Below are 25,295 nucleotides of genomic sequence, written 5' to 3' on the forward strand. Positions count from 1 at the left end.
TGCGCGTAACGAGGTGGGGGGGCGGGCCCTTTCTTACACGGGCTGTTCATTGGTCGGCCCGAGCCACGTGATTCTGACTGGCCGTCGCGAGCCGTGGGGACTGATTCCTTGGGTGGAGCTGGTCGCTGATGTGTGCCGTTTGCGGCCAGATCGCTGACCCTGGCCCGCGTCCCACCAGAGGTCCGGGGCTCCACAGCTTGATCCGAGCCCGGGTCAGAAGTGTCTGTGTGGCAAGGACGCGGTGCTCCCGCCCCCTCAGCTGACAGGACGCTGCGTGAGGGTCTCCGGGCAGGGTCTAAGGGGCGGGGTCGGAAGCGGGAGTGTCTTGGCCAGGGGCCTGCTTGGGGAAGCCGGAGGGTGCATTTGGTCCTGAACCCTGCCCTGAGCCCCCGGTCTTGCCCCCTCAGAGCGTGAGGCCCGGAAGGGGTCAGCCTTGGCCTGGAGGTCGGGGCTCCCGGCCCATCCTTACCAGCAACGGCTCCTGTCCCCCTCCCTACCCCCCTTCCCTGTCTCTGCTGGGGGAGACCGAGCTGGAAGCGAACCTCAGGTCGGAGGGGGTGAGGGCCGGGGTCGCCTCCGTCCCTGGCCTTGCCCCGAGTGCGTCAGTTCGTAGGGGGGAGTTCTGTGCTCCCAGATGCCAGGGGGACCTCCGTGTATCCACCCCCGCGTGGGCATCCCCTCCCCGGGGTGCATCTCTCCCCTCGACGCCCCTGCGCACATCTTCCCCTACCCCGTGTCTCCCCCCAGCCACCTTGGCGAGCAAGCTCGTGCTGGCCCAGCTGCAGCACCTGGAGAGGCAGTGGGGCCAGAGGCGGCCTCCTGCCCAGGCTGCGTGGTTTGGGGACGGACTAGTCCCGTTCCTGGCGCTGTGTCTGCGCGGCCCCGTCCTTCCCTGCCCCGCCCGGCCAGATCCCTGAACGCTGATGCATTTTAGCATCCCGGAGGGTCTTTTTTTTTTTTTTTTTTTTTTTTATTTTTTTGACAGGCAGAGTGGACAGTGAGAGAGAGAGAGACAGAGAGAAAGGTCTTCCTTTGCCGTTGGTTCACCCTCCAATGGCCGCCGCGGCCGGCGCGCTGCTGCCGGCGCACCGCGCTGATCCGATGGCAGGAGCCAGGAGCCAGGTGCTTTTCCTGGTCTCCCATGGGGTGCAGGGCCCAAGCACCTGGGCCATCCTCCACTGCACTCCCTGGCCACAGCAGAGGGCTGGCCTGGAAGAGGGGCAACCGGGACAGATTCCGGCGCCCCGACCGGGACTAGAACCCGGTGTGCCGGCGCCGCTAGGCGGAGGATTAGCCTAGTGAGCCGCGGCGCCGGCCCCGGAGGGTCTTGAATAGATCTTCGTGAAGAGTGGGACTAGGAAAGGGAGGCCGAGGGAGCGTGAGAAGTGTCACTGTGTTCTTGCATCTGGGTATTGAAATACATGACATCTGTATGCCTTAAATAAAATTTAAAAACAAAATAAATAGAAAAAAATAATAAGCGTGTTTGATTTACTCAATGTTAGGGTACTAGCATTTTTTTTAAAGATCCATCATTGACTTCATAATTAAGACTGAAAAAAAAAAAAACCGTAGCTAAAAGGTGTTCACGCAAAATCCGATTTGCCTTTCCATCCTCGTGAACCTGGCAAAGCTTTACCTGTCCCAGGCACTCTGTGGTCCACAGCCCTGATGGGAGCAGGCAGGTTGTGAGTGGCTGTTTTATTTTATTTTATTTTATTTTTATTTGACAGAGTTATAGACAGAGAGGGAGACAGAGAGAAAGGTCTTCCTTCCGTTGGTTCACTCCCCAAATGGCCGCTACGGCCGGAGCTACGCCAATCCGAAGACAGGAGCCAGGTGCTTCCTCCTGGTCTCCCATGTGGGTGCAGGGATCCAAGCACTTGGGCCATCCTCTACGGCCCTCCCAGGCCACAGCAGAGAGCTGGACTGGAAGAGGAGCAACCGGGACTAGAACCCGGTGCCCAGATGGGATGCTGGTGCCGCAGGCAGAGGATTAACCTAGCGAGCCACGGCGCCAGCCTGTGGCTGTTTTCATTTTAAAACTATTTTATTGGAGAGGTACAGAGACCAAGATGTTCCATCCACGGATTGGCTCTGCAAACCTGCAGCAGGCACCACTGGCCCAGGCTGAAGCCAGGAGCTCCATCCACGTCTCCCACAGTGCAGCAGGTGTACAAGGACCTGAGCCGTCCCCTGCCGCCTCCCAGGTATGCATGGGCAGGGAGCTTGTTTGCTGAGAGTTTGATTCTCTTGTGTTTTAGGACAAGATCTGCCCCTGCATTGGTGAGACACAGAGATGGAGGCTGTGAGCTGCAGTCAGGGTGATTGGCATCTGCCAATGGGATGCTGGAAAACTGCTGGAACCTGGCCTCACTAGGTACCAAGAGCACATTTTCTCGTGCAGCTGTTTGGAAAGCAAGGTTAGCAACCTGACTTTGTTCTACACGTACGTGGGCTGAGGCGGAAAGCACTGATGTGGCAGACAGCCGTGCTGACTGGTGGCAAACAGTTTCCAGGCTGCTGACTTCACCATGAAAATAAACAGCTGGATGTCACTGGCCTTGCCCTTTTCTTGTGACTGGCAGCTTATTAGTGTTAGAAGCTGGATGTAGACCCCAGGGGCTGCTCTGGGGCGTGGGAGGTTTGTGAGCTTTTGAGGATTTTATTGCTGCCAACACCCTTTACCCAGACTGCCAGCAACACACATGTGGTCAGGCCAGCTGAACTTTGACATGGTTGCCAGCATCACAAGCCATGGCTTAACCTGCTGTGCCATAATGCCGGCTCCTCCTGCTGTCTCCTAGTTTTCCAGCTCTGTGTATTATGTTTAGGGCTGTGGCTCATTTTAATTTCTGTGAAGGGTGTAGACTCATTTTCTTACTAATGGAGGCCCAATTGGTCCAGCACCATTTGTGGAAAAGACTGTCTTTTTTTTTTTCCAAGATTTATTGGGGCCAGCGCTGTGGCATAGTTGGTTAACACCCTGGCCTGAAGCGCCGGCATCCCATATGAGCGCCAGTTCGAGACCCGGCTGCTCCACTTCCTGTCCAGCTCTCTATTATGGCCCGGGAAAGTAGTAGAAGATGGGCCAAGTCCTTGGGCCCCTGCACCCACGTAGGAGACCGGGAAGAAGCTCCTGGCTCCTGGCTTCGGATTGGCATAGCTCCGGCCGCTGGCAACCAACTGGGGAGTGAACCATCAGATGGAAGACCTCTCTCTCTCTCTGCCTCTCCTCTCTCTGTGTAATTCTTTCAAATAAATAAATAAAATCTTTTTTTAAAATATTTTATTTATTTATTTGAGAGGCAGAGTTACAGAGGGAGAGAGAGGAAGAGAGAGAGGAGACTCTTCCATCTACTGGTTCATTCCCTAAATGGCTATATCAGCAGGGGCTGTGCCTATCCAAAGCCAGGAGCTAGGAGCTTCTTCCGGGTCTCCCACATGGGTGCAGGGCCCAAGCACTTGAGTCATCTTCTACTGCTTTCCCTGGTTGTTGCAAGTGTAGTAATGGCACCAAGGCTGTGTTGATTCCAATAAGGACTTTATTGTGCAATGGAGAAGTCACAGGTTCTAATTCACACAGCACACTGGGCAAAACCGACCACCTAAGGTTCCCACAGTACCTCCCGTGCTCCTCTTGACATGTCTTAGCCACAAGAGGGCGGATTCTCACAGCGTCTGCATGGGTGGTGCCTCTGGGCCAAAGGATGCAGGTCTGGAAAGGCGAGTAGAGTCTCGGCTTTGGGTGAGCAGGGCTTCGAAGTCTGTAGGGTGAGCTCGGCCTTGGCATCCGGCAGGCGCAGGCCTGGCTGGGAGAACTCGTGGGAAGGTCTGAGTGTGGCAGGTCAACCTGGAGCTTTTGCTCCAGGAGGGTCTGTTCAGGAAGTCTCTCAGGGCCTCTTCAGCCTGCAGGTTATATTCATTTTTGGTGGTCAGTGTATGGCCGAGGAGGCCCCAGGAGGGTGTATGTGGCCATGGGTGGTTCTTATCCAGTCCATGCAGATCTCCTGCAGCCACTGTAGCTCTTGCTTATTTCCTGTTAATGTTATGGTGGAGCTGTTTAATTTCTGCTCCTTACACAGGCCATAGCAGAGAGCTGGATTGGAAATGGAGCAGCCAGGACTTGAATTGACGCCTATACGGGATGCCGGCACTGCAGGCGGAGGCCTAACCTATGCCACAGCATCCCGTATAGGCTCAGTTTGAGTCCAGGTTGCTCCATTTCTGATACAGCTCCCTGCTAATGCACCTAGAAAATCAGTGGAAGATGGCCCAAGTGCCCAGCCCCTGCACCCACATAGTAGACCCAGAAGAAGCTCCTGGCGCCTGGCTTCAGCCTGGGTCAGCATAGACCATGGCAGTCATTTGGGGAGTAAACCAGCAGATGGAAAATCTCTCTCTCTCTCTCTCTCTCTCTCTGCCTTTCAAATAAGTAAATAAATCTCTATGAAAGCAAATGGAAACATTGAAGATGAATAATACATTAGTTGAGTTGGAATATTCCATATAGTGTTCAACAGTAGACTCTATTCAAGAAGGAAGAACCAGTCAATGTCAGTAGAACTCATCTGAAACTACCCAATCAAAGGAAGAAAAGAAACGAGTGAAGAGCAGAGCACCAAAAGACTTATGGGATACCCTAAGCAGACCAGTGGAGTAATTTTGGGAGTTCCACAACCAGAAAAGAGAGGGGGGCCAGAGAGCCGGTTTGAAGCAATAATGACTGAAATGGAAACTTCCAAATTTAAAGGAAGTGGAAATACATGTTCAAGAGGCTGCATGATTTCCAATGAGAATAAATCCAAAGAGACTACACCAAGACAAATAGAATTGTTAAAAGTGACACAGAGAGAATCATGAAAGCAGCAAGGGAAAAGTGTCATCACATACAGTGAAGCTGCTGAAACAGCTTCAACAGATTGTTCAGCATAAACCAAGGTGCCTTGAAAATTCATGCTCAAGTCATGCACCAGATCATGAAATTGGAATCTCTGGTGGTGACACCCAGGTCTCAACATTTTGAAGCTCTACAGGTGGTTCTATAAAGAGGAACAGTGATTGTAGTGATCCTCATACAAAACTGCACAAATAAGTTAGATGATAAATGTGTCTGAGAAGTATTTATGAACCATGGTGAAGATGTGAACTTGAAGGTCACAAAAAGAGAGCTGTTCATCTCTCCAGGATACCTAGGTGATCAACAATGAACTACAGAGAGCTCCATAGCCCAAGAGGGTTCATGCATGTGAAGGATGCACAAAAGACCTGTAATTCTCCATCTTAAATAAAGAGCAGAAGAAGCAATAGTTAGATATAAAATGTAGAGAACAAAAGCCAGAGAGCCTCAAACATGTTGTAATGACAGAGGTGAGATTTTCAGGTCTAGATGCTCACTTTCACTGCCTTTTCCAACCTACATTCCAGATGGTGGCACAGGGACTGAGATGAGACTGTTTTGCTGAGGAGCCTCCACATGGCCCTCTTGATATCTTTGTTCCTCAGGCTGTAGATGAAGGGGTTGAGCATGGGGGTGACCACAGTGTACACCACTGAGGCCACTGCACACTTCCTGGGAGAAAGTGAAACAGCTGAACTCAGATACACCCCAAGACCTGTTCCATAAAATAAGCAAACCACAGACAGGTGAGCGCCACAGGTGGAGAAGGCTTTATACCTCCCACCTTGCGATGGGACTCTCAGAATGGAGGAAACAATTTTATAGTAAGAGAAGAGGATCCCTAAGATAGGAAGGAAACCAGAGATGGCTCCAACAATATACATGATCATGTTATTGATGAAGGTGTCGGAACAGGCAAGGCTGAGGAGCTGAGAAGGATCGCAGAAGAAATGAGAGATTTCTACATTCTTGAAGTAGGTAAGTTGTAACACCATTGAATTGTGAAGCTGAGAGACTGAAACGCTGATGAGAAATGAAATGAAAACCAACAAGCCACAAAGACGTGGGCTCATCATGACCTTGTAGTGCAGGGGATGACAGATGGCAACAAACCTGTCATAGGCCATTGTGGTCAGAAGCAGACTATCCAGACATCCAAAAAGCATAAAAAAGGACATCTGAGTGAGGCAGCCCACAGTGGAGATGGATCTGCTGTGAGTGTGGATGTCCATTATCATCTTGGGGACTGTAGTTGAGGTGAAACTGATGTCAGCCAAGGACAGGTTGCAGAGGAAGAAGTACATGGGGGTGTGCAGGTGGGAGTCAGAGCTGACAGCCAGGTTGATGAGCAGGTTCCCAAGCACTGTGACCAGGTACATGGACAGGAACAGCCCAAACAGGAGGGGCTGCAGGTCTGGATCCTCAGAGAGACCCATAAGGAGAAATTCCAAGACACAGGTTGAATTTTGTGGTTCTATGTCACTTGGACATCTTTTGAAGAAAGAAAAGAAACAGAAAAAACGAAATAAGAAAATCAGCACCCAGCATGGTATATTTTAGATTAAAGCTATTCACAAGTAAAGATTTTATATCTGAGATCCATACTCCTTCAGCAATATTTCTCAGTTGTAACAACCCTATCTTCATAGAATTATTTCATCATTGATTTATTGACTATATCCACCCACTTTAGAGACACTCAACTAAAGAACGTTAGAACAACATTGGTGATAAGTTCATTATTGCAGTGAAATGTGTAAGATGAAATATAGAATACAGATATCATTGCCTCTTTAGAAGTCAACCTAGTTAGAGGAAAATTAAAAGCAGCAATACTTTACTCAAGAATTGTGCAATACATTTCGATGATATAAACTATTGATAAACTCCATTGATTTCTAGAGGTACATTATCTGGACTCTAAATTAAAGGCAAATATTCATAATCAGAGAGCTTTTTATGTACCAAACATTTCCATGTATTTTCATCTTTTTGTTTTTTGTTTTCTGACTTTGCTCCTTTATGGAAATAAGCACATACTCCAAAATGTGGGTTGTCTTTGTCCTAACTCCTAACTATGGCCTGGTGGGTTTTAAATTTTGATAAATATTATGCTTTGACCAAATGACAAAATCATACACCATCACTGTAAACAGTACCTAGCATTTAAGAATTATTTTCTCAAAATGTCAATTTCACTGATATCCATTACTTTTTTCATATTTGACATTTTAAGATTTAATTATTTTTATAGCCTTTATCTATATTCTTGAGGAACAGTGGTTTTTCTACTTACTACTTATTGAATTATTTATTTAATGGAGGGTTAATCTTGTGATTATAAAGTACATTGAGGGGCCAGCGCTGTGGCATAGCGGGTAAAGCCGCCACCTGTAGTGCCAGCATCCTATATGGCACCGGTTCAAGTCCCAGCTGCTCCACTTCTGATCTAGCTTTCTGCTATGGCCTGGGAAAGCAGTAGAAAATGGCCCAAGTCCTTGGAACCCTGAAACCATGTGGGAGACCCAGAAGAAGTTCCTGGCTCCTGGCTTCAGATTGGTGCAGCTCTGGCCATTGCAGCCAATTAGGGAGTGAACCAGCAGACAGAAGACCTCTCTCTCTCTCTTTCTCTCTCTCTCTCTCTACCTCTCCTTCTCTATGTAACTCTGACTTTTAAATAAATAAATAAATAAATAATTTTTAAAAAGTACACTGGAAGTATTTCATGCAAAAAGTAAAAAAAAAAAAAAAGGAAAGAAGGAGTGTGGGCAGGAGTAAGGGGAGAAGGGAGGGTAGGGTGGGAAGTATCATTATGCTCTAAAAAATGTTCAGGATTTATGGGATACTACCAAATGATCCACCAATGGGTATTAGGAGTTCCTGAAGGCATGGAAAGAGACAATGGATTAGAAGGCCTATTCAGTGAAATAATTACAGAAAACTTCCCTAGTTTGTGGAAAGAAAGGGATGTTCAAGGACAGGAAGCACATAGAACTCCTAATAGACATGACCAGAAATGATCCTCACCACGACACATTGTAGTCAAACTCTCTACAGTAAAACATAAGGAAAAGATTCTAAAATATACACAAGAGAAACACCAGGTAACTTTCAGAGGATCTCCAATTAGATTCACAGCTGACTTCTCATCAGAAACCCTACACACTAGGAGAGAATGGTGAGATATAGCCCAAATTCTTTTTTTTTTTTTTTTTTTTTTTTTTTTTGGACAGGCAGAGTGGACAGTGAGAGAGACAGAGAGAAAGGTCTTCCTTTTTTCTTGGTTCACCCTGCAATGGCCGCTGTGGCCAGCACACTGTGGCCGGCGCACCATGCTGATCCAAAGCCAGGAGCCAGGTGCTTCTCCTGGTCTCCCATGCGGGTACAGGGCCCAAGCACTTGGGCCATCCTCTACTGCACTCCCAGGCCACAGCAGAGAGCTGGACTGGAAGAGGAGCAACCAGGACAGAATCCCGCACCCCAGCTGGAACCTGAGGTGCCAATGCTGCAGGTGGAGGATTAGCCTATTGAGCCGTGGTGCCAGCCAGCCCATATCTTAAGAGAAACAAACCGTCAACCCAGAATACTGTACCCTGCAAAGCTCTCATTTATGAATGAAGGTGAAATAAAGAGCTTCCATAACAAACAGAAATTGAAAGAATTTGTCACCACCCATCCAGCTCTACAATTTGCTTAAGGATGTGCTGCACACAGAAACATGGTCATGGTTATAAAAGATCCAAATGAATAAAATCAGAGTTGAAAAAGCAAACGTTACAGTGGGTACCACAGAAATGAAAAGAATCATCAGGAATTACTACAAACAGCTGTTTGCCAACAAATTGGATAATCTAGAAAATATGGATAAATTCCTGGATACATACAGTCTACCAAAATTGAGTCATGAAGACATAGGAAACCTAAAAAGACCAATAACCAAGATGGAGATTGAATCAGTAGTAAAGACCGTCCAAAGAAGCCCAGGACCAGATGGCTTCATTGCTGAATTCTGCCAAACTTTTAAAGAAGAGCTAATTCCATTTCTTCTCAAGTTATTCAAAAACAATTGAAAGGGAAGGAATCTTCCCAAACTCTTTCTATGAAGCCAGCATCACCTTAATTCCATAAACAAGAAAAAGATAAGTATAGACCAAAATCACTGATGATTGTATATTTAAAATCCTCCACCAAAAAATAGCTAATTGAATCCAACAACACATCAGAAAGATCACTCACCTGAACCAAGTGGGACTTATCCCTGGTATGCAAAATGGTTCAGCATTGACAAATCAATGTGATATATCACATTAAAAAACTGAAGAATAAAAACCATATGATTATCTCAATAGAAGCAGAAAAAGCATTTGATCAGATACAACCTTCTTTCATGATGAAAACCCTAAGCAAATTGGATATGGAAGGAACATTCCTCAACACAATCAAGGTAATATATGAGAAACCCACTTCCAGCATCCTATTGAATGGGGAAGAGTTGGAAGCATTTCCACTAAGATCTAAAACCAGAGAAGGATGCCTACTCTCACCACTGCTGTTCAATATTGTCCTGGAAGTTTTAGCCAGAGCCACTAGGCAAGAAAAAGAAATCAAATGGGTACAAATTGGGAAGAAGGAAGTCAAACTATCTCTATTTGCAGATGACATGGTTCTGTATCTAGGGGATCCAAAAGACTCCACTAACAGACTATTGGAACTACAAAAGACTTTGGTAAAGTGGCAGGATATAAAATTAGCACACAAAATCAATAGCTTTTGTATACACAGACAATGCCATGGTTGAGAAAGAACTTACAGCATCAGTACCATTCACAATAGCAACAAAAATTAAATAACTTGGAATAAATTTAACGAAGGAGGTCAAAGATCTCTGTGATGAAAATTACAAAACATAAAGAAATAGAAGAATACACAAAAAGTTAAAAAAAATCTCCCATGGTCATGGATTGGAAGAATTTATATCATCAAAATGTCCATACTACTGAAAGCAATTACAGATTCAATATGATCTCCATCAAAACACCAATGACATTCTTCTCAGATAAAGAAAAAAACAATGCTAAAATTCATATGGAAACAAAAGAGACCCTGAATAGCTAAACAATCTTATGCAACAGAAACAAAGCTGGAGTCATCACACTACTAGATTTCAAGGTATACTACAAAGCAACTATAATTAAAACAGCCTGGTACTGGCATAAAAATAGACATGTAGATCAATGGAACTGAATAGAAACTCCAGAAATAAAACCATACATCTACAACCAATTCATCTTTGACAAGGGAGCTAAAATCAATCCCTGGAGCAAGGACAGTCTCTTCAACAAATGGTGCAGGAAAAAGTGAGTCTCTAAGCGCAGAAGCATGAAACAAGACTCCTACCTTACACCTTACACAAGAATCAACTCAAAATGGATCAAGGATCTAAACGCATGACCTAATATCATCAAATTACTAGAGGAGAACACTCATGGAACTCTGCAAGACACTGGCTAGGCAAAGTTCATGGAAAAGACCCCAGAAGCACAGGCAATCAAAGCCAAAAGAGACAAATGGGATTACATCAAGCTGAGAAACTTCTGCACTGCAAAGAAAACACTCAGCAAAGAGAAGAGGTAGCTGACAAAATGGGAGGAAATATTTGCAAACTATGCAACTGATAAAGGATTAATATCTAAAATCTATAAAAAGCTCAAGAAACTCAACCACCAACAACAAAACAAACAAGCCAGTTAAGAAATTGACTTAAACATTTTTCAAGAGAAGAAATCCAAATACACAACAGACACATGAAAAAATGATCAGGATCACTAGCCATCAGGGAAATGCAAATGAAAACCACAATGAGGTTTTACCTCACCCCAGTTAGAATGGCTCTCATACAGAAATCAACAACCAATAAATGCTGGTGAGGATGAAGGGAAAAGGGTACCATAATCCACTGTTGATGGGAATGTAAACCTGTATGTCTGTGTATCTATCTTCCAAATGCATCCACCATCAGGAATTTGGTGAGTGCATTTTATCTCAATAATTCTATAAGGTTAGTATTGATTTATGCATCTATAAAGAATTTTTTGAGGGGGTTGGCTCTGTGGCATAGTATATTAAGTCTCTGTGGTGCTGGCATCCTATGTGGGTGGTGGTTTGATTCCCGGCTGCTCCACTTTCAATCCAGCTCTCTGCTAATGCACCTGGGAAAGCAGCAGAAGATAGCCCAAGTGCTTGGGTCCCTGCACTCATGTGGGAGGGCCAGGGAGGTTCCTGGCTCCTGGTGGCCATTAGGGAGTGAATCAGTGAATAAAAGATCTCTCTCTAACTCTGCCTCTTAAATAGATAAATACATCTTAAAAGAAGAATGTTTTGAAAACTATGTAACTAGTATAGTATGCACACAGCATCTAACACATCTGTGTTTTCTGCAACACTGCATTTAAGTTTTTCTGTGAAGTATATACATTTAGATATAAACTTTAATGTATAATATCATATTACCTGAGGATTGCACTTCATTTTATATGCCAATTCCTTACTATGGCAGTCCTCTGAAAATTTCTGTTCCTCTTTCTCTTACCACAGTGGAGAGAATTTCTATATACACGCTCAGAGGATAGCAGTTTGAGTTCTAAAAACAAGTGCATGTTCAATTTTACTTTCTACTGTCAGCAATTATTTTACCAATGGGGGAAAAAAACAGTTGCTATCACCACATTCTCTTGTTAAGGTACAGAGTCAGAAATAGTCTTGAAGTCTGCTTAATAATTATTGCATTGTAGCACCATATAAAACTTTCTCATCTTGCACAGGGAATAATATTTGTAGATCTCAGATTTGCACATGGTAAAATGCATTATTCTTCACAGAAAACTGTATAAGCCATGATACTCATGCCATAAATACCCCTGTATATCTTTGGTTGATGCCCCTACTTTCTGGATGAACTCACTGAATCCCAAGAGAAATAATCAGTGATTCTTCCTTGAACTGTACTCAAGCAGAGTTTGCACAGAAAACACCCACTCAGCTCTAGCGGAGGGTCAGAGCCTGAGGGGAGTCAACAGACCAAGGTCTGAGCCTCACCTCTTTCCCTGAATGTGTAGATCATGTAACCTCTCTGTGCTAGCTTTCCTTCTCTGGAAGTTGGGGGAGAAAAACAGCCATCTTTAAAGGTGTATAGTACCTAAAAGTGGAACTTAATAAATGTTTGGCCATTGCACTATAATCAGGATTCGAATCATGGGTTGGGTGTTTGGTGTTAAGATGTCACTTGGGACATTTGAATCCCATATTGGAGTGCTTGGGTTCGAGTCTCAGCTCCACTTCAATTCCAGAGTCACTGCCACCCAAACGAGATGTGGACTGAGTTCCCATCTCCTGGCTTTGGCTGGCCTAGCCCTGGTTGTTGCAGGAATTTGGGGAAACAACCAGCAAATGGGAATTCTCACTCTCTCTTGCACGTGCCCTCTCTCTCTTTTGAAAAGAAAATAATTTGAACTATTATTGGAATTTATTCCAGGTTTATTAATGAAACACAATTCTATAATGATTTTAATGCTCTTCTGATTATATGAAGGATTTCAAAAAGTGCATGGAAAATATATTCTGGAAAAACTGCATAAGTTCAAATATTTAAATTTATTTGAAAGGCACACACACAGATCTTCCATCCCCTGGTTTCTTCCTCAGATGGCTGTGAGAGCCAGGTCTGGGCCAAGTCAAAGCCAAGAGTGAGGAACTCCATCCAGGTCTTCCACGTGAGTACTTGGGTCACCATCTGCTGCCTTCCAAGGCACATTAGCAGAAAGCTGGATAGGAAGTAGAGTAGCTGGCACTCCAACATGGGACACCAGCATTGAAGCAGTAGCATAACACATGGCATCACAACACCAGCCCAGATTTAAAAATGTTTTGCACCAGAACAAACTTACCTTTCTAAAAAAAAGATGTATTTATTTATTTGAAATTCAGTTATACAGAGAGAGAAGGAGAGGCAGAGAGAGAGAGAGAGAAAGAGAAGTCTTCTATCCGATGGTTCACTTCCCAAGTGGCTGCAAAGGCCAAAGCTGCACTGATCTGAAGCCAGGAGCCTGGAGCTTCTTCCAGGTCTCCCACTCGGGTACAAGGGCCCAATGACTTGTGCCATCTTCTACTGCTTTCCCAGGCCATAGCAGAGAGCTGGATCAGAAGTGGAGCAGCCGGAACTCGAACTGGCGCTCATATGGGATTCCAGCACTGCAGGCAGTGGCTTTACCCACTATGCCACAGTGCCAGCCCCCTCTGTGAGCTTTTTAAAGTACCCTCATACAGCAGAGAAAACCAGTCTCTCATTTCAGGGCAATAGAGCATAGTACAGCTTGAAATACTAAAATGTATCTCAGCCCATATAATAAGACTTATCTGCCCTTCTCTTTTGGCTTCATTTTATTCAGATTAACAAAAACTTCTGTAACAGTTTTTAAATGACTGAATGGTATTGAGGCTTGGTATGGAAAATAATAGGATCCATAGAAAGCTTGTGAAATACACAGAGAAGGGCTTTTGTCTTATCTTTTGTCCTAAGGACATCCTCAAAATATGAAAGCACAGACAGGAAAGTTCTGCAGTGTGTAAACCATATTGACTATACCCTATTTTCTTGAAAACTCAATATTTAAAAGAGATTTTCATTTTTGTTGGAAACTCCATGCCAGAGGTACCACAGGCAATCAGAAATAAATAAAATTTGGTAATTTCTCTCCAAGTACTCAGTACTTGTATAGGGAGAAAAATAACATTTTTGCAGGGATGTGTTGAAAACCATTTCTTCAGATCCAAGATATTTATTTTTTAAAGATTTATTTTATTTATTTGAAAGTCAGAGTTACACAGAGAGAAGGAGAGGCAGAGAGAGAGAGAAAGAGAGGTCTTCCATCCGATGGTTCACTCCCAAGTGGCCACAAAGGCCGGAGCTACACTGATATGAAGCCAGGAGCCAGGAGCTTCTTCCAGGTCTCCCACTCGGGTCCAAGGGCCCAACGACGTGTGCCATCTTCTACTGATTTCCCAGGCCATAACAGAGAGCTAGATTGGAAGTGGAGCACCAGGACTAGAACTGGCACCCATATGGGATTCCGGCACTGCAGGCAGTGGCTTTACCCACTAAGCCACAGTGCCAACCCCCAGATCCTAGATATTTAAACTGAATGTTATAAAGATTAGTGTTATCACTAATAACAATAGTGGCACAGCAGGTTAAGCCACCAGTTGGCATGCCTGCCTCCCATATCAGAGTGCCAGTTTGAATCCCTGATCCTCTGCTTCCAATCCAGCTTCCTGCTAATATCATGCAAAGAATCAGGTGATGGTACAAGTACCTGGGACCCTGCCACCCATGTGGGAGACCTAGATGAAATTCTGGGATCCTGGCTTGGATCTGGCCTAGCCTTAGATATTATAGGCATTTTTTAAAAAAGATTTATTTATTTATTTATTTGAAAGGCAGAGTTACACAGAGGCAGAGAGAGAGACAGAGAGAGAGAGAGGTCTTCCATACACTGGTTCACTCCCTAAATGGCTGCAACAACCAGAACTGGGCCAATCCAAAGCCAGGAGCCTCTTCCACATCTCCCATGTGGATACAGGGGCCCAAGGACTTGGGCCATCTCCTTCTGCTTTCCCAGGCCATAGCAGAGAGCTGGATTGGAAGAGGAGCAGCCAGGACTCCATAGAGAATGCCAGTGCCCATAGAGAATGCCAGCGCCGCAGGTGAAGGTTTTACCCACCACAGCACCAGATCCATTGTGGGCATTTTGGAAGTGACTCGATAGACAGGAGCTGTGTGTTCTCCCTCTCTCTCTCTGCCTTTGAATATTAAAATATTATTTTAAACATTATTGAATTAATTTAATATATAAAATATATTAAAATCAGTAAATTAATAATGAAAATATGAGAACAAGATCTATTTTGCCATTACTGTATAAATCCATCATATTTTAAATCACATATCTAGTAATGATAATCTATTTGATCCTAACACAATGGATTTTTAAATTTTTAATTAATTTACTTGAGAGGTATGGGGGGGAGAGAAATTCCATCTGCTGTTTCTTTCCCTAAATGCCCACAGGGCCAGGCCAAATCTGGGAACTCAATCCTTGTCTCCCATGTGGGCAGCAGAAACCCAACTACTTGAACCATCATCACTGCCTAGCAGAGTCTGCACTGACAAGAAGCTAGAGTCAGGAGCCAGAGCCTGGATTGAACTCAGGTGCTCTTAGGTGAGACACGGTGTCTTCACCATGGGCTAAGTGCCTGCTCCTTCAGTGGAGTTGTATCAGCTAGGAATCAACTCAGGTGAAAATGAAGCTCAGGAGTACTAGACACTTGCTCCACACAAATGGAGCACAGACTTCAGAATTACAAGTTGGTCTCTGGGGCTCATAAACCAACACTCTATTTGCCAAAGTTTGGTAAGTCTGACAGAAATTCACAAGTCTTAGTGGTGAATCTATTGTACATCTTTTAACAGTATCCAGATCCCTGAGTATGAATTGAATCTGAGACTCTGAAATTAATTCTTCTTTTGAGATGGAGAAGGGCTACATTTCAGGAGTAGAAGAGAAAGTGTCCAATTAAAATGAGGCTTAGGAACAGGGGCACGAGAGAGATCTTCCCTGAATTGGCATGAGCTCAGTCTGTGATTTCTGCCATCCTTCCTGGGGTTTATGCCTTAAGGAGCTCCCACTGGTCTTTGCTGGGTTCTTGCAGGACCTCAAATGGGATGATCACAGTGAACAGAAAGTGTCTTCTGGGAATAACAGGGAAATTATATGGCTGTGTGGTTTGGTGAAGGAGAAGGCTGGCCAAATTCCCTGTGACTGGGGTCAGAATGTCTGATTGAGATCTAGTTTCACCCCATTCTATCTCATCATGTGGTACAGTTACATAAGACTACCCTAATCCTTTCCTCATCTATAAAATTATAATAATTATTTCTTGGTAATGATTGTTTAGATGACATTAAACTACACAGTGCACATAGCTCAGAGTCTGTCACCTGAGAAACTTTGATAAAGGCTTATGCCTCATGGTTATAGTTATCATCTTCCTCCTCATCACCTTTATGATTACCCTGTAGTGCTTAAGGACAGTTTACAGGGACCCATTTCCTGCTCTGATGAGACAGATGCCTATGGGTTAGAACCAGGGTAGAAGAAAAGTAGAGCTCTGAATGAGAGTTTTCAGAGCCCCACAAGAATCAAGAATGTAAAGTAGAGGGGCTGGTGCTGTGGCATAGCAGGTAAAGCTGCTACCTGCAGTGCCAGCATCCCATATTGGTGCCAGTTCGAGTCCCGGCTGCTCCACTTCTGATCCAGTTCTCTTCTATGGCCTGGGAGAGCAGTAGAAGATGGCACAAGTCCTTGGACCCCTGCACACGTATGGGATTACCTGGAAGAAGATCCTGTCTCCTGGCTTCAGATTGGTGCAGCTCCGGCCATTGCAGCCACTCAGGGAGTGAACCATCAGATGGAAGATCTCTCTCCGCTCCCCCGCCCGCCCCCCGCCTCTCTTTCTTGTTCTGTGTAACTCTTTCAAATAGATAAATAAATCTTAGAAAAAAGAATTTAAAGTAGAACAGTAGTCATTAGACTCTAGAAAGTGGGGAGAGGGACACAGGAAAGAAAGCTATTGGGGGGTTGGCGCTGTGGTGTAGCGGGTTAAAGCCCCAGCCTGCGGTGCCGACATCCCATGATGGCGCCGGATCAGGTCCCGGCTGCTCCATTTCACATCCATCTCTCTGCTGTGGCCTGGGAGGGCAGTGGAGGATGGCCCAAGTCCTTGGGATCCCGCACCCACGTGAAAGACCTGGAAGAAGCTGCTGGCTCCTGGCTTCAGATCGGCTCAGCTCTGGCCATTGGCTGGCGGTCATTTGGGGAGCTAACCAGCGGATGGAAGACCTCTCTCTCTCTCTGCCTCTACTCTCTCTGTGTAACTCTGACTTTCAAATAATTAAAATAATTCTTTTTTAAAAAAGAAAGAAATAAAGCTGTTGGACCCCTAGTGCCATAATACGGATGGGTAAGAGGAGCAAACTCTAGATGGTACAGCACAGCGTTGTAACTGTAATTTATGGAGGGGGAGGTTTCAAGGTTCTCAAAATGAGGAATAATCAATTTTTAAAGAAATGGAAATTCTAATTACTCTTATTTGATCATAACACAATGCATACATTACTATATTATCATAATGTGACCCATAAATGTATGATTATTATGTGTCAGAATTTTTACTTTATTTAAAGAAGCTTCATAAGTCTCCAGGCTAAATCTCTGCATTTGAGGGCCCTCCACTCTGGCTCCTCCAGCTGTCTTTCTCTGACTGTTCCAACAGGCCCTCCTACGTCCAATGCCTCCCTGGCACTCACCGGTCTGTGCTGCCTCTATGTTGAGGAATGACCAAGAAGTGATGATCCATCACCCTCTCCTGCCAGGTGAGTGAAGAAGAGTCAGGCTCTGTCCTCAGGGCTGGCAGGTGGAATGTAGACAATGACTCTGGGAAGAGGAGATGGAAACAGATCTCCTGGACTGCGACTGGCAGAGTGAAGGGCTGGAGGGCACAGGCTGATTATCTACAATCAAATGTGTTGGAGACTCAATGCACAGAGCTCATAATTAGTCAAATTGGCCTGTGTTATCCCAGTCTCAGAGGACTTGTTAATATTAATGGCACTGGAGCATAGGAGAAATCAATGGGTAGGGTCTGGAACCTTTCACTTCTCAGAAGGGAATTCTCTATTTCTCCTCTTATGATGTTCAAGTTTCATAGTTCTTATAAAAATCAGGCTCATTTTTAAATTTAAAAAATATATGATTTAATGCCATAAATACAATCCAGCAAGACATGAAGCAGGTAGCATGACACCTCCAAGAGAACACAACAATCCTCCAGAAATAGATCCTGAACTGAGGAAAATCTAGGAAATGCAGATACAGATTTCAAAATAATGACTATAAGTAAACTCAATGAGATATGAGAATATAGATAGATTAAAGAAATGAGGGAATTAATGAGTGAAATGAATGAAAATGTAACTAATGAGATAGAAATCATTAAGAAGAACCAAGTAGAAATTATGGAGATGAATTTTTCAATTAGTGAAATAAAAAATACAATTGAGAGCTTTAACAGCAGAATAGACCGAGTAGAAGAAAGAATTTCTGACCTTAGGGATAAGACTTGAAATAACTGAATTAGACAAAAATAAACAGAAAAGAATTTAAAAGAGAGGTCCGAGGCAAGATGGCGGAATAGGAAGGGAGCACACTGATAGTCCGGGGAGAGACAGTTTAATAAAAGTGGAGATACTGCAGATTCAAGGAAGAGTAGGGGAGGAAAAAGCAGAAGAAACTCTTCTGGAATGCGTGATTCACAGTGGACCTGCGTGGAGAGCATGGGAGCCCACAGTTCGGGACACCAGCGGCAGACTCAACACACCAGCGCTGGAACGCGAGATGAGCCGAACCTCAATAGCCCGAGACACCGGCAGGCAAGCGGAGAGAGGAGACTAGAGGGAACGACCCCCCGGGGGGGGGGGAGTTCACCAGGCTAACTGGAAGAGAGAGAGAGAGAAAAAAAAGGTGACTGGTACGGACACGGGTTTCTCTCTCTCCGCTCACCTCTCAAGGGCGAGCAAGACAAAGAGCAGGCGCCATCTTGGACATACGTCATAAGCAGAGCGACCTCAGATCTGCACCGGCCCTGAGCCTAGCAGAAAAACCTGACTCTGGGCAGGGCGAATTAACAGGAGATTAGGACCTAGTAAATTTGTGGTGCTACTGAACTGAGACTGTGAAAAAAGAGACGGTGGGGGAGAGAACTCACAGAATTCACGTGAGTACTCTCCAGAGATGCTACAATTCCGTAACTTTGGCAACCCAGTGGGAGACTGAAGGAGAATCTGAGCCCACCCTGAGGGCAGAACAGATTCCCTGTGTGGTCCTTGGGAAAGAGCTTCCGATCTCTGGCTCCTGTGGGTATATTATTTGCCTGCTAACTACCTCCAACTTTGTTCAGCTGTGTGGAATTACTTCCCTTTTGAATCAAAAAAAGAAAGAGAGAGAGAGAGAGAGAGATCTACCACGCCTAACCTGGGAGTGTCACCTTTGGCACACGAAACAGAGCTCTCAGGCCACACCCATCTCAAGCCTCTAAGGCTCCATCAAAAACAGACAGTCCACTTAATCTAGAGTCATAGTATAACAAGAAAAAGCACCACAGTGAAGAAACCAAATATCTCCAATATGCCGAGGTAATAAAAACAAGGAAATCACCATGACGCCCCCAAATGAAAAAGATACCCCAATTCAAGATTATGAAGATGATGAGTTAGAAGAAATGCAAGAAGCAGATCTCAAAAAATTGATAAGAACATTAAGAAGTTCTCAAAAACAAATTCTTGAACTACAGAAATCCTTAATGGACAAGATAGAAAATGTCTCTCGTGAAAATAAAATATTAAGGAGGAATCAAAATGAAACGAAACAACTAGTACAACAGGAAACTGTGATAGTGACGAGAAATCATAATGAAGTGAAGAATTCAATAGATCAAATGAAAAACACAATAGAGAGCCTTACGTACAGAATGGGTGAAGCAGAAGAGAGAATATCAGACTTAGAAGACAGAGAACAGGAAAGGATACAGTCAGACCAAAGAAAAGAAGAGGAAATTAGAAATCTAAAACATATTGTCAGGAATCTGCAGGATACTATTTAAAAAACCAACATTCGGGTTCTAGGAGTTCCTGAAGGCATGGAGAGGGAGAAAGGATTAGAAGGCCTTTTTAGTGAGATATTAGCAGAAAATTTCCCAGGTTTGGAGAAGGACAGAGAAATCCTAGTACAGGAAGCTCACAGAACCCCTAATAAACATGACCAAAAGAGATCCTCACCATGACACGTTGTAATTAAACTCTCCACAGTGAAACATAAAGAAAAGATCCTAAACTGTGCAAGAGAGAAACGTCAGATTACTCTCAGATGATCTCCAATCAGACTCACAGCTGACTTCTCATCAGAAACCCTACAAGCTAGGAGGGAATGGCGAGATATAGCCCAGGTACTAAGAGAGAAAAACTGCCAGCCCAGAATATTGTATCCTTCAAAGCTATCATTTGTGAATGAAGGTGAAATAAAGACTTTTCATAGCAAACAGAAATTGAAAGAATTTGTCGCCACTCATCCAGCCCTGCAAAAGATGCTTAAAGATGTGTTACACACAGAAACACAGAAACACGGTCATCAATATGAAAGAAGGTAAAGGAAGGAAACCTCACAGCAAAAGATCACAGGGAATTCAAAGCATATATTAGAACTTATCTTTGGCAAATGGCAGGGCAAAGTTACCACTTATCATTAGTCACATTGAACGTTAATGGCCTGAACTGTCCAGTTAAAAGACACAGATTGGCTGATTGGGTTAAGGAACAAAACCCATCTATTTGCTGCTTACAAGAAACACATCTTTCCAACAAAGATCCATACAGACTGAAAGTGAAAGGCTGGAAAAAGATATACCATGCCAACAGAAATGAAAAAAAGAGCGGGCGTAGCCATCTTAATATCGGACAACATAAACTTTACCACAAAAACTGTTAAGAGAGACAAAGAGGGACACTATATAATGATTAAGGGATCAATACAACAAGAAGATATAACAATTATCAATGTATATGCACCTAACTACAGGGCACCGGTTTATCTAAAAGATTTGTTAATGGACTTAAAGGGAGACTTAGACCCCAGTACAATAGTACTGGGGGACTTCAATACTCCACTCTCAGAAATAGACAGATCAAGAGGACAGAAGATCAACAAGGATACAGTAGATTTAAATGACACTACAGCCCAAATGGATCTAACAGATATATACAGAACTTTCAATCCTACAGCTAAAGATTTTACATTCTTCTCAGCAGTACATGGAACCTTCTCTAGGATTGACCACATACTAGGCCATAAAGCAAGTCTCAGCAAATTCAAAAGAATTAGAATCATACCATGCAGCTTCTCAGACCATAAAGGAATGAAGTTGGAAATTAGTAACTCAGGAATCCCTAGAGCATATGCAAACACATGGAGATTGAACAACATGCTCCTGAATGAACAATGGGTCATAGAAGAAATTAAAAGAGAAATCAAAAATTTTCTGGAAGTAAATGAGGATAACAGCACAACATACCAAAACTTATGGGACGCAGCAAAAGCAGTGTTAAGAGGAAAGTTTATATCAATAGGTGCCTACATCAAGAAATTGGAAAGGCACCAAATAGATGAGCTTTCAAGGCATCTCAAGGATCTAGAAAAACTGCAGCAAACCAGACCCAAATCTAGTAGGAGAAGAGAAATAATTAAAATCAGAGAAGAAATCAACAGGATTGAATCCAAAAAAAACATTACAAAAAATCAGCCAAGCGAAGAGCTGGTTTTTCGAAAAAATAAACAAAATGACACCCCATTGGCCCAACTAACTAAAAAAAGAAAAGACCCAAATCAATAAAATCAGAGATGGAAAAGGAAATGTAACAACAGACACCACAGAAATAAAAAGAATCATCAGAAATTACTACAAGGACTTGTATGCCAGCAAACAGGGAAACCTATCAGAAATTGATAGATTCCTGGACACATGCAACCTACCTAAATTGAACCAGGAAGACATAGAAAACCTAAACAGACCCATAACTGAGACAGAAATTGAAACAGTAATAAAGGCCCTCCCAACAAAGAAAAGCCCAGGACCAGATGGATTCACTGCTGAATTCTACCAGACATTTAAAGAAGAACTAACTCCAATTCTTCTCAAACTATTCAGAACAATCGAAGAAGAGGGAATCCTCCCAAATTCTTTCTATGAAGCCAGCATCACCTTATTTCCTAAGCCGGAAAAAGATGCAGCACTGAAAGAGAATTACAGACCAATATCCCTGATGAACATAGATGCAAAAATCCTCAATAAAATTCTGGCCAATAGAATGCAACAACACATCAGAAAGATCATCCACCCAGACCAAGTGGGATTTATCCCTGGTATGCAGGGATGGTTTAATGTGCGCAAGACAATCAATGTGATACACCACATTAACAGACTGCAGAAGAAAAACCATATGATTATCTCAATAGATGCCGAGAAAGCATTTGATAAAATACAACACCCGTTCATGATGAAAACTCTAAGCAAACTGGGTTTGGAAGGAACATTCCTCAATACAATCAAAGCAATCTATGAAAAACCCACAGCCAACATCCTATTGAATGGGGAAAAGTTGGAAGCATTTCCACTGAGATCTGGTACCAGACAGGGATGCCCACTCTCACCACTGCTATTCAATATAGTTCTGGAGGTTCTAGCCAGAGCTATTAGGCAAGAAAAAGAAATTAAAAGGATACAAATTGGGAAGGAAGAACTCAAACTATCCCTCTTTGCAGATGATATGATTATTTAGGGGACCCAAAGAACTCTACTAAGAGACTATTGGAACTCATAGAAGATTTTGGCAAAGTAGCAGGGTATAAAATCAATGCACAAAAATCAACAGCCTTTGTATACACAGACAATGCCATGGCTGAGGAAGAACTTCTAAGATCAATCCCATTCACAATAGCTACAAAAACAATCAAATACCTTGGAATAAACTTAACCAAGGACGTTAAAGATCTCTATGATGAAAATTACAAAACCTTAAAGAAAGAAATAGAAGAGGATACCAAGAAATGGAAAAATCTTCCATGCTCATGGATTAGAAGAATCAATATCATCAAAATGTCCATTCTCCCAAAAGCAATTTATAGATTCAATGCAATACCAATCAAGATACCAAAGACCTTCTTCTCAGATCTAGAAAAAATGATGCTGAAATTTATATGGAGACACGGGAGACCTCGAATAGCTAAAGCAATCTTGTACAACAAAAACGAAGCTGGAGGCATCACAATACCAGATTTCAGGACATACTACAGGGAAGTTGTAATCAAAACAGCATGGTACTGGTACAGAAACAGATGGATAGACCAATGGAACAGAATAGAAACACCAGAAATCAATCCAAACATCTACAGCCAACTCATATTTTTTTTTTTTGACAGGCAGAGTGGACAGTGAGAGAGAGAGACAGAGAGAAAGGTCTTCCTTTGCCGTTGGTTCACCCTCCAATGGCCGCCGCGGCCGGCGCGCTGCGGCCGGCGCACCGCGCTGATCCGATGGCAGGAGCCAGGAGCCAGGTGCTTTTCCTGGTCTCCCATGGGGTGCAGGGCCCAAGCACCTGGGCCATCCTCCACTGCACTCCCAGGCCACAGCAGAGAGCTGGCCTGGAAGAGGGGCAACCGGGACAGAATCCGGCGCCCCAACCGGGACTAGAACCCGGTGTGCCGGCGCCGCTAGGCGGAGGATTAGCCCAGTGAGCCGCGGCGCCGGCCCCAACTCATATTTGATCAAGGGTCCAAAACCAATCCCTGGAGTAAGGACAGTCTATTCAATAAATGGTGCTGGGAAAATTGGATTTCCACGTGCAGGATCATGAAGCAAGACCCCTACCTTTCACCTTACACAAAAATCCACTCAACATGGATTAAAGACTTAAATCTACGACCTGACACCATCAAATTATTAGAGAGCATTGGAAAAACCCTGCAAGATATAGGTACCGGCAATGACTTCTTGGAAAACACCCAAGAAGCACAGGCAGTCAAAGCCAAAATTAACATTTGGGATTGCATCAAATTGAGAAGTTTCTGTACTGCAAAAGAAACAGTCAGGAAAGTGAAGAGACAACCGACAGAATGGGAAAATATATTTGCAAACTATGCAACTGATAAAGGGTTGATAACCAGAATCTACAAAGAAATCAAGAAACTCCACAACACCAAAACAAACAACCCACTTAAGAGATGGGCCAAGGACCTCAATAGACATTTTTCAAAAGAGGAAATCCAAATGGCCAATAGACACATGAAAAAATGTTCAAGATCACTAGCAATCAGGGAAATGCAAATCAAAACCACAATCAGGTTCCACCTCACCCCAGTTAGAATGGCTCACATTCAGAAATCTACCAACAATAGATGCTGGCAAGGATGTGGGGAAAAAGGGACACTAACCCACTGTTGGTGGGAATGCAAACTGGTCAAGCCACTATGGAAGTCAGTCTGGAGATTCCTCAGAAACCTGAAGATAACCCTACCATTCAACCCAGCCATCCCACTCCTTGGAATTTACCCAAAGGAAATTAAATTGGCAAACAAAAAAGCAGTCTGCACATTAATGTTTATTTCAGCTCAATTCACAATAGCTAAGACCTGGAACCAACCCAAATGCCCATCAACGGTAGAGTGGATAAAGAAATTATGGGACATGTACTCTATAGAATACTATACAGCAGTCAAAAACAACGAAACCCAGTCATTTGCAACAAGATGGAGGAATTTGGAAAACATCATGCTGAGTGAATTAAGCCAGTCCCAAAGGGACAAATATCATATGTTCTCCCTGATTGGCGACAACTAACTGAGCACCAAAGGGGAAACTTGTTGAAGTGAAATGGACACTATGAGAAACAGTGACTTGATCAGCTCTTGTCCTGACGGTTGATGTACAATGTAATACTTTATCCATTTTAGTATTTTTTTTTGTTCTAGTACCATTGGTTGAACTCTGTAATTAACACACAATTATTCTTAGGTGTTTAAATTTTAACTGAAAAGTGATCCCTGTTAGGAATTTGGAAAACATTATGCTGAGTGAAATAAGCCAATCCCAAAGGGACAAATACGACTTGTTCTCCTTGATAGGTGACAACTAACTGAGCACCAAAAAGGAAACCTGTTAAAGTGAAATGAACACTATGAGAAACGGTGACTTGATCAGCCCTCACCCTGACTGTTGATGAGCAGCTTAATATGTTATCCCTCTTAGTATTTTTTTTTTGTTTGTTCTACTTAATACTTTTGGTTGAATGCTGTAATCAATACACAATTCTTCTTAAGTGCTGAAATTTAACTGAAAAGTGATTGCTGTTAAATATAAGAGTGGGAATAAGAGAGGGAAGAGATGTGCAATTCGGGACATGCTCAAGCTGACTTACCTCAAACAGTAGAGTTAGAAACATACCAGGAGATTCGAATTCAATCCCATCGAGGTGGCATGTACCAATGCCATCTCACTAGTCCCAGTGATCAATTTCTGTTCACAATTGATCGTAATGATAGGACTAAGAACCAAAGGGATCACATAAACAAGAATAGTGTCTGCAAATACTAGCTGATAGAATAAAAAAGGGAGAGAATGGTCCAACATGGGAAGTGAGATACACAACAGACCCACAGAATGGCAAATGTCCTAACAG

The 25,295-nt window shown here is 43.6% G+C and overlaps 1 protein-coding gene and 2 long non-coding RNA genes across 5 annotated transcripts in view; 1 reads left to right on the forward strand and 2 right to left on the reverse strand.

Moving 5' to 3' along the window:
- The first annotated feature begins 75 nt into the window (after window positions 1-75).
- LOC138849216 (uncharacterized) overlaps window positions 76-25,295 on the forward strand; it is a 33,122-nt gene continuing 7,902 nt past the window's right edge. Inside the window, exons 1-3 of one of the 3 annotated variants that reach the window (XR_016232179.1) lie at window positions 76-180; window positions 2,265-2,423; window positions 17,288-17,387. This is a non-coding gene — a long non-coding RNA (uncharacterized LOC138849216). Of the gene's footprint in view, window positions 275-2,264; window positions 2,424-12,601; window positions 12,670-17,287; window positions 17,388-25,295 lie in introns of those variants that run through there. The other 2 variants (XR_011387653.2, XR_011387652.2) reach the window with 2 other exon arrangements.
- Window positions 3,790-25,295, reverse strand: part of LOC100358279 (zinc finger protein 39) — a 53,487-nt gene continuing 31,981 nt past the window's right edge. Inside the window, exon 4 of the long non-coding RNA XR_016232157.1 lies at window positions 3,790-4,039. This is a non-coding gene — a long non-coding RNA (zinc finger protein 39). The remainder of the gene's footprint in view (window positions 4,040-25,295) is intronic.
- LOC103345020 (putative gustatory receptor PTE01) lies at window positions 4,350-6,448 on the reverse strand. The gene has a single exon (XM_017347221.4). It carries the CDS (start codon window positions 6,334-6,336, stop codon window positions 5,386-5,388), a length of 951 nt encoding a protein of 316 aa, XP_017202710.3. The 5' UTR covers window positions 6,337-6,448; the 3' UTR covers window positions 4,350-5,385.

This window comes from Oryctolagus cuniculus, chromosome 4 (assembly GCF_051225735.1).
Source record: "Oryctolagus cuniculus isolate XC-2025 breed Fujian yellow rabbit chromosome 4, ASM5122573v1, whole genome shotgun sequence".
Classification (NCBI taxonomy): domain Eukaryota; kingdom Metazoa; phylum Chordata; class Mammalia; order Lagomorpha; family Leporidae; genus Oryctolagus; species Oryctolagus cuniculus.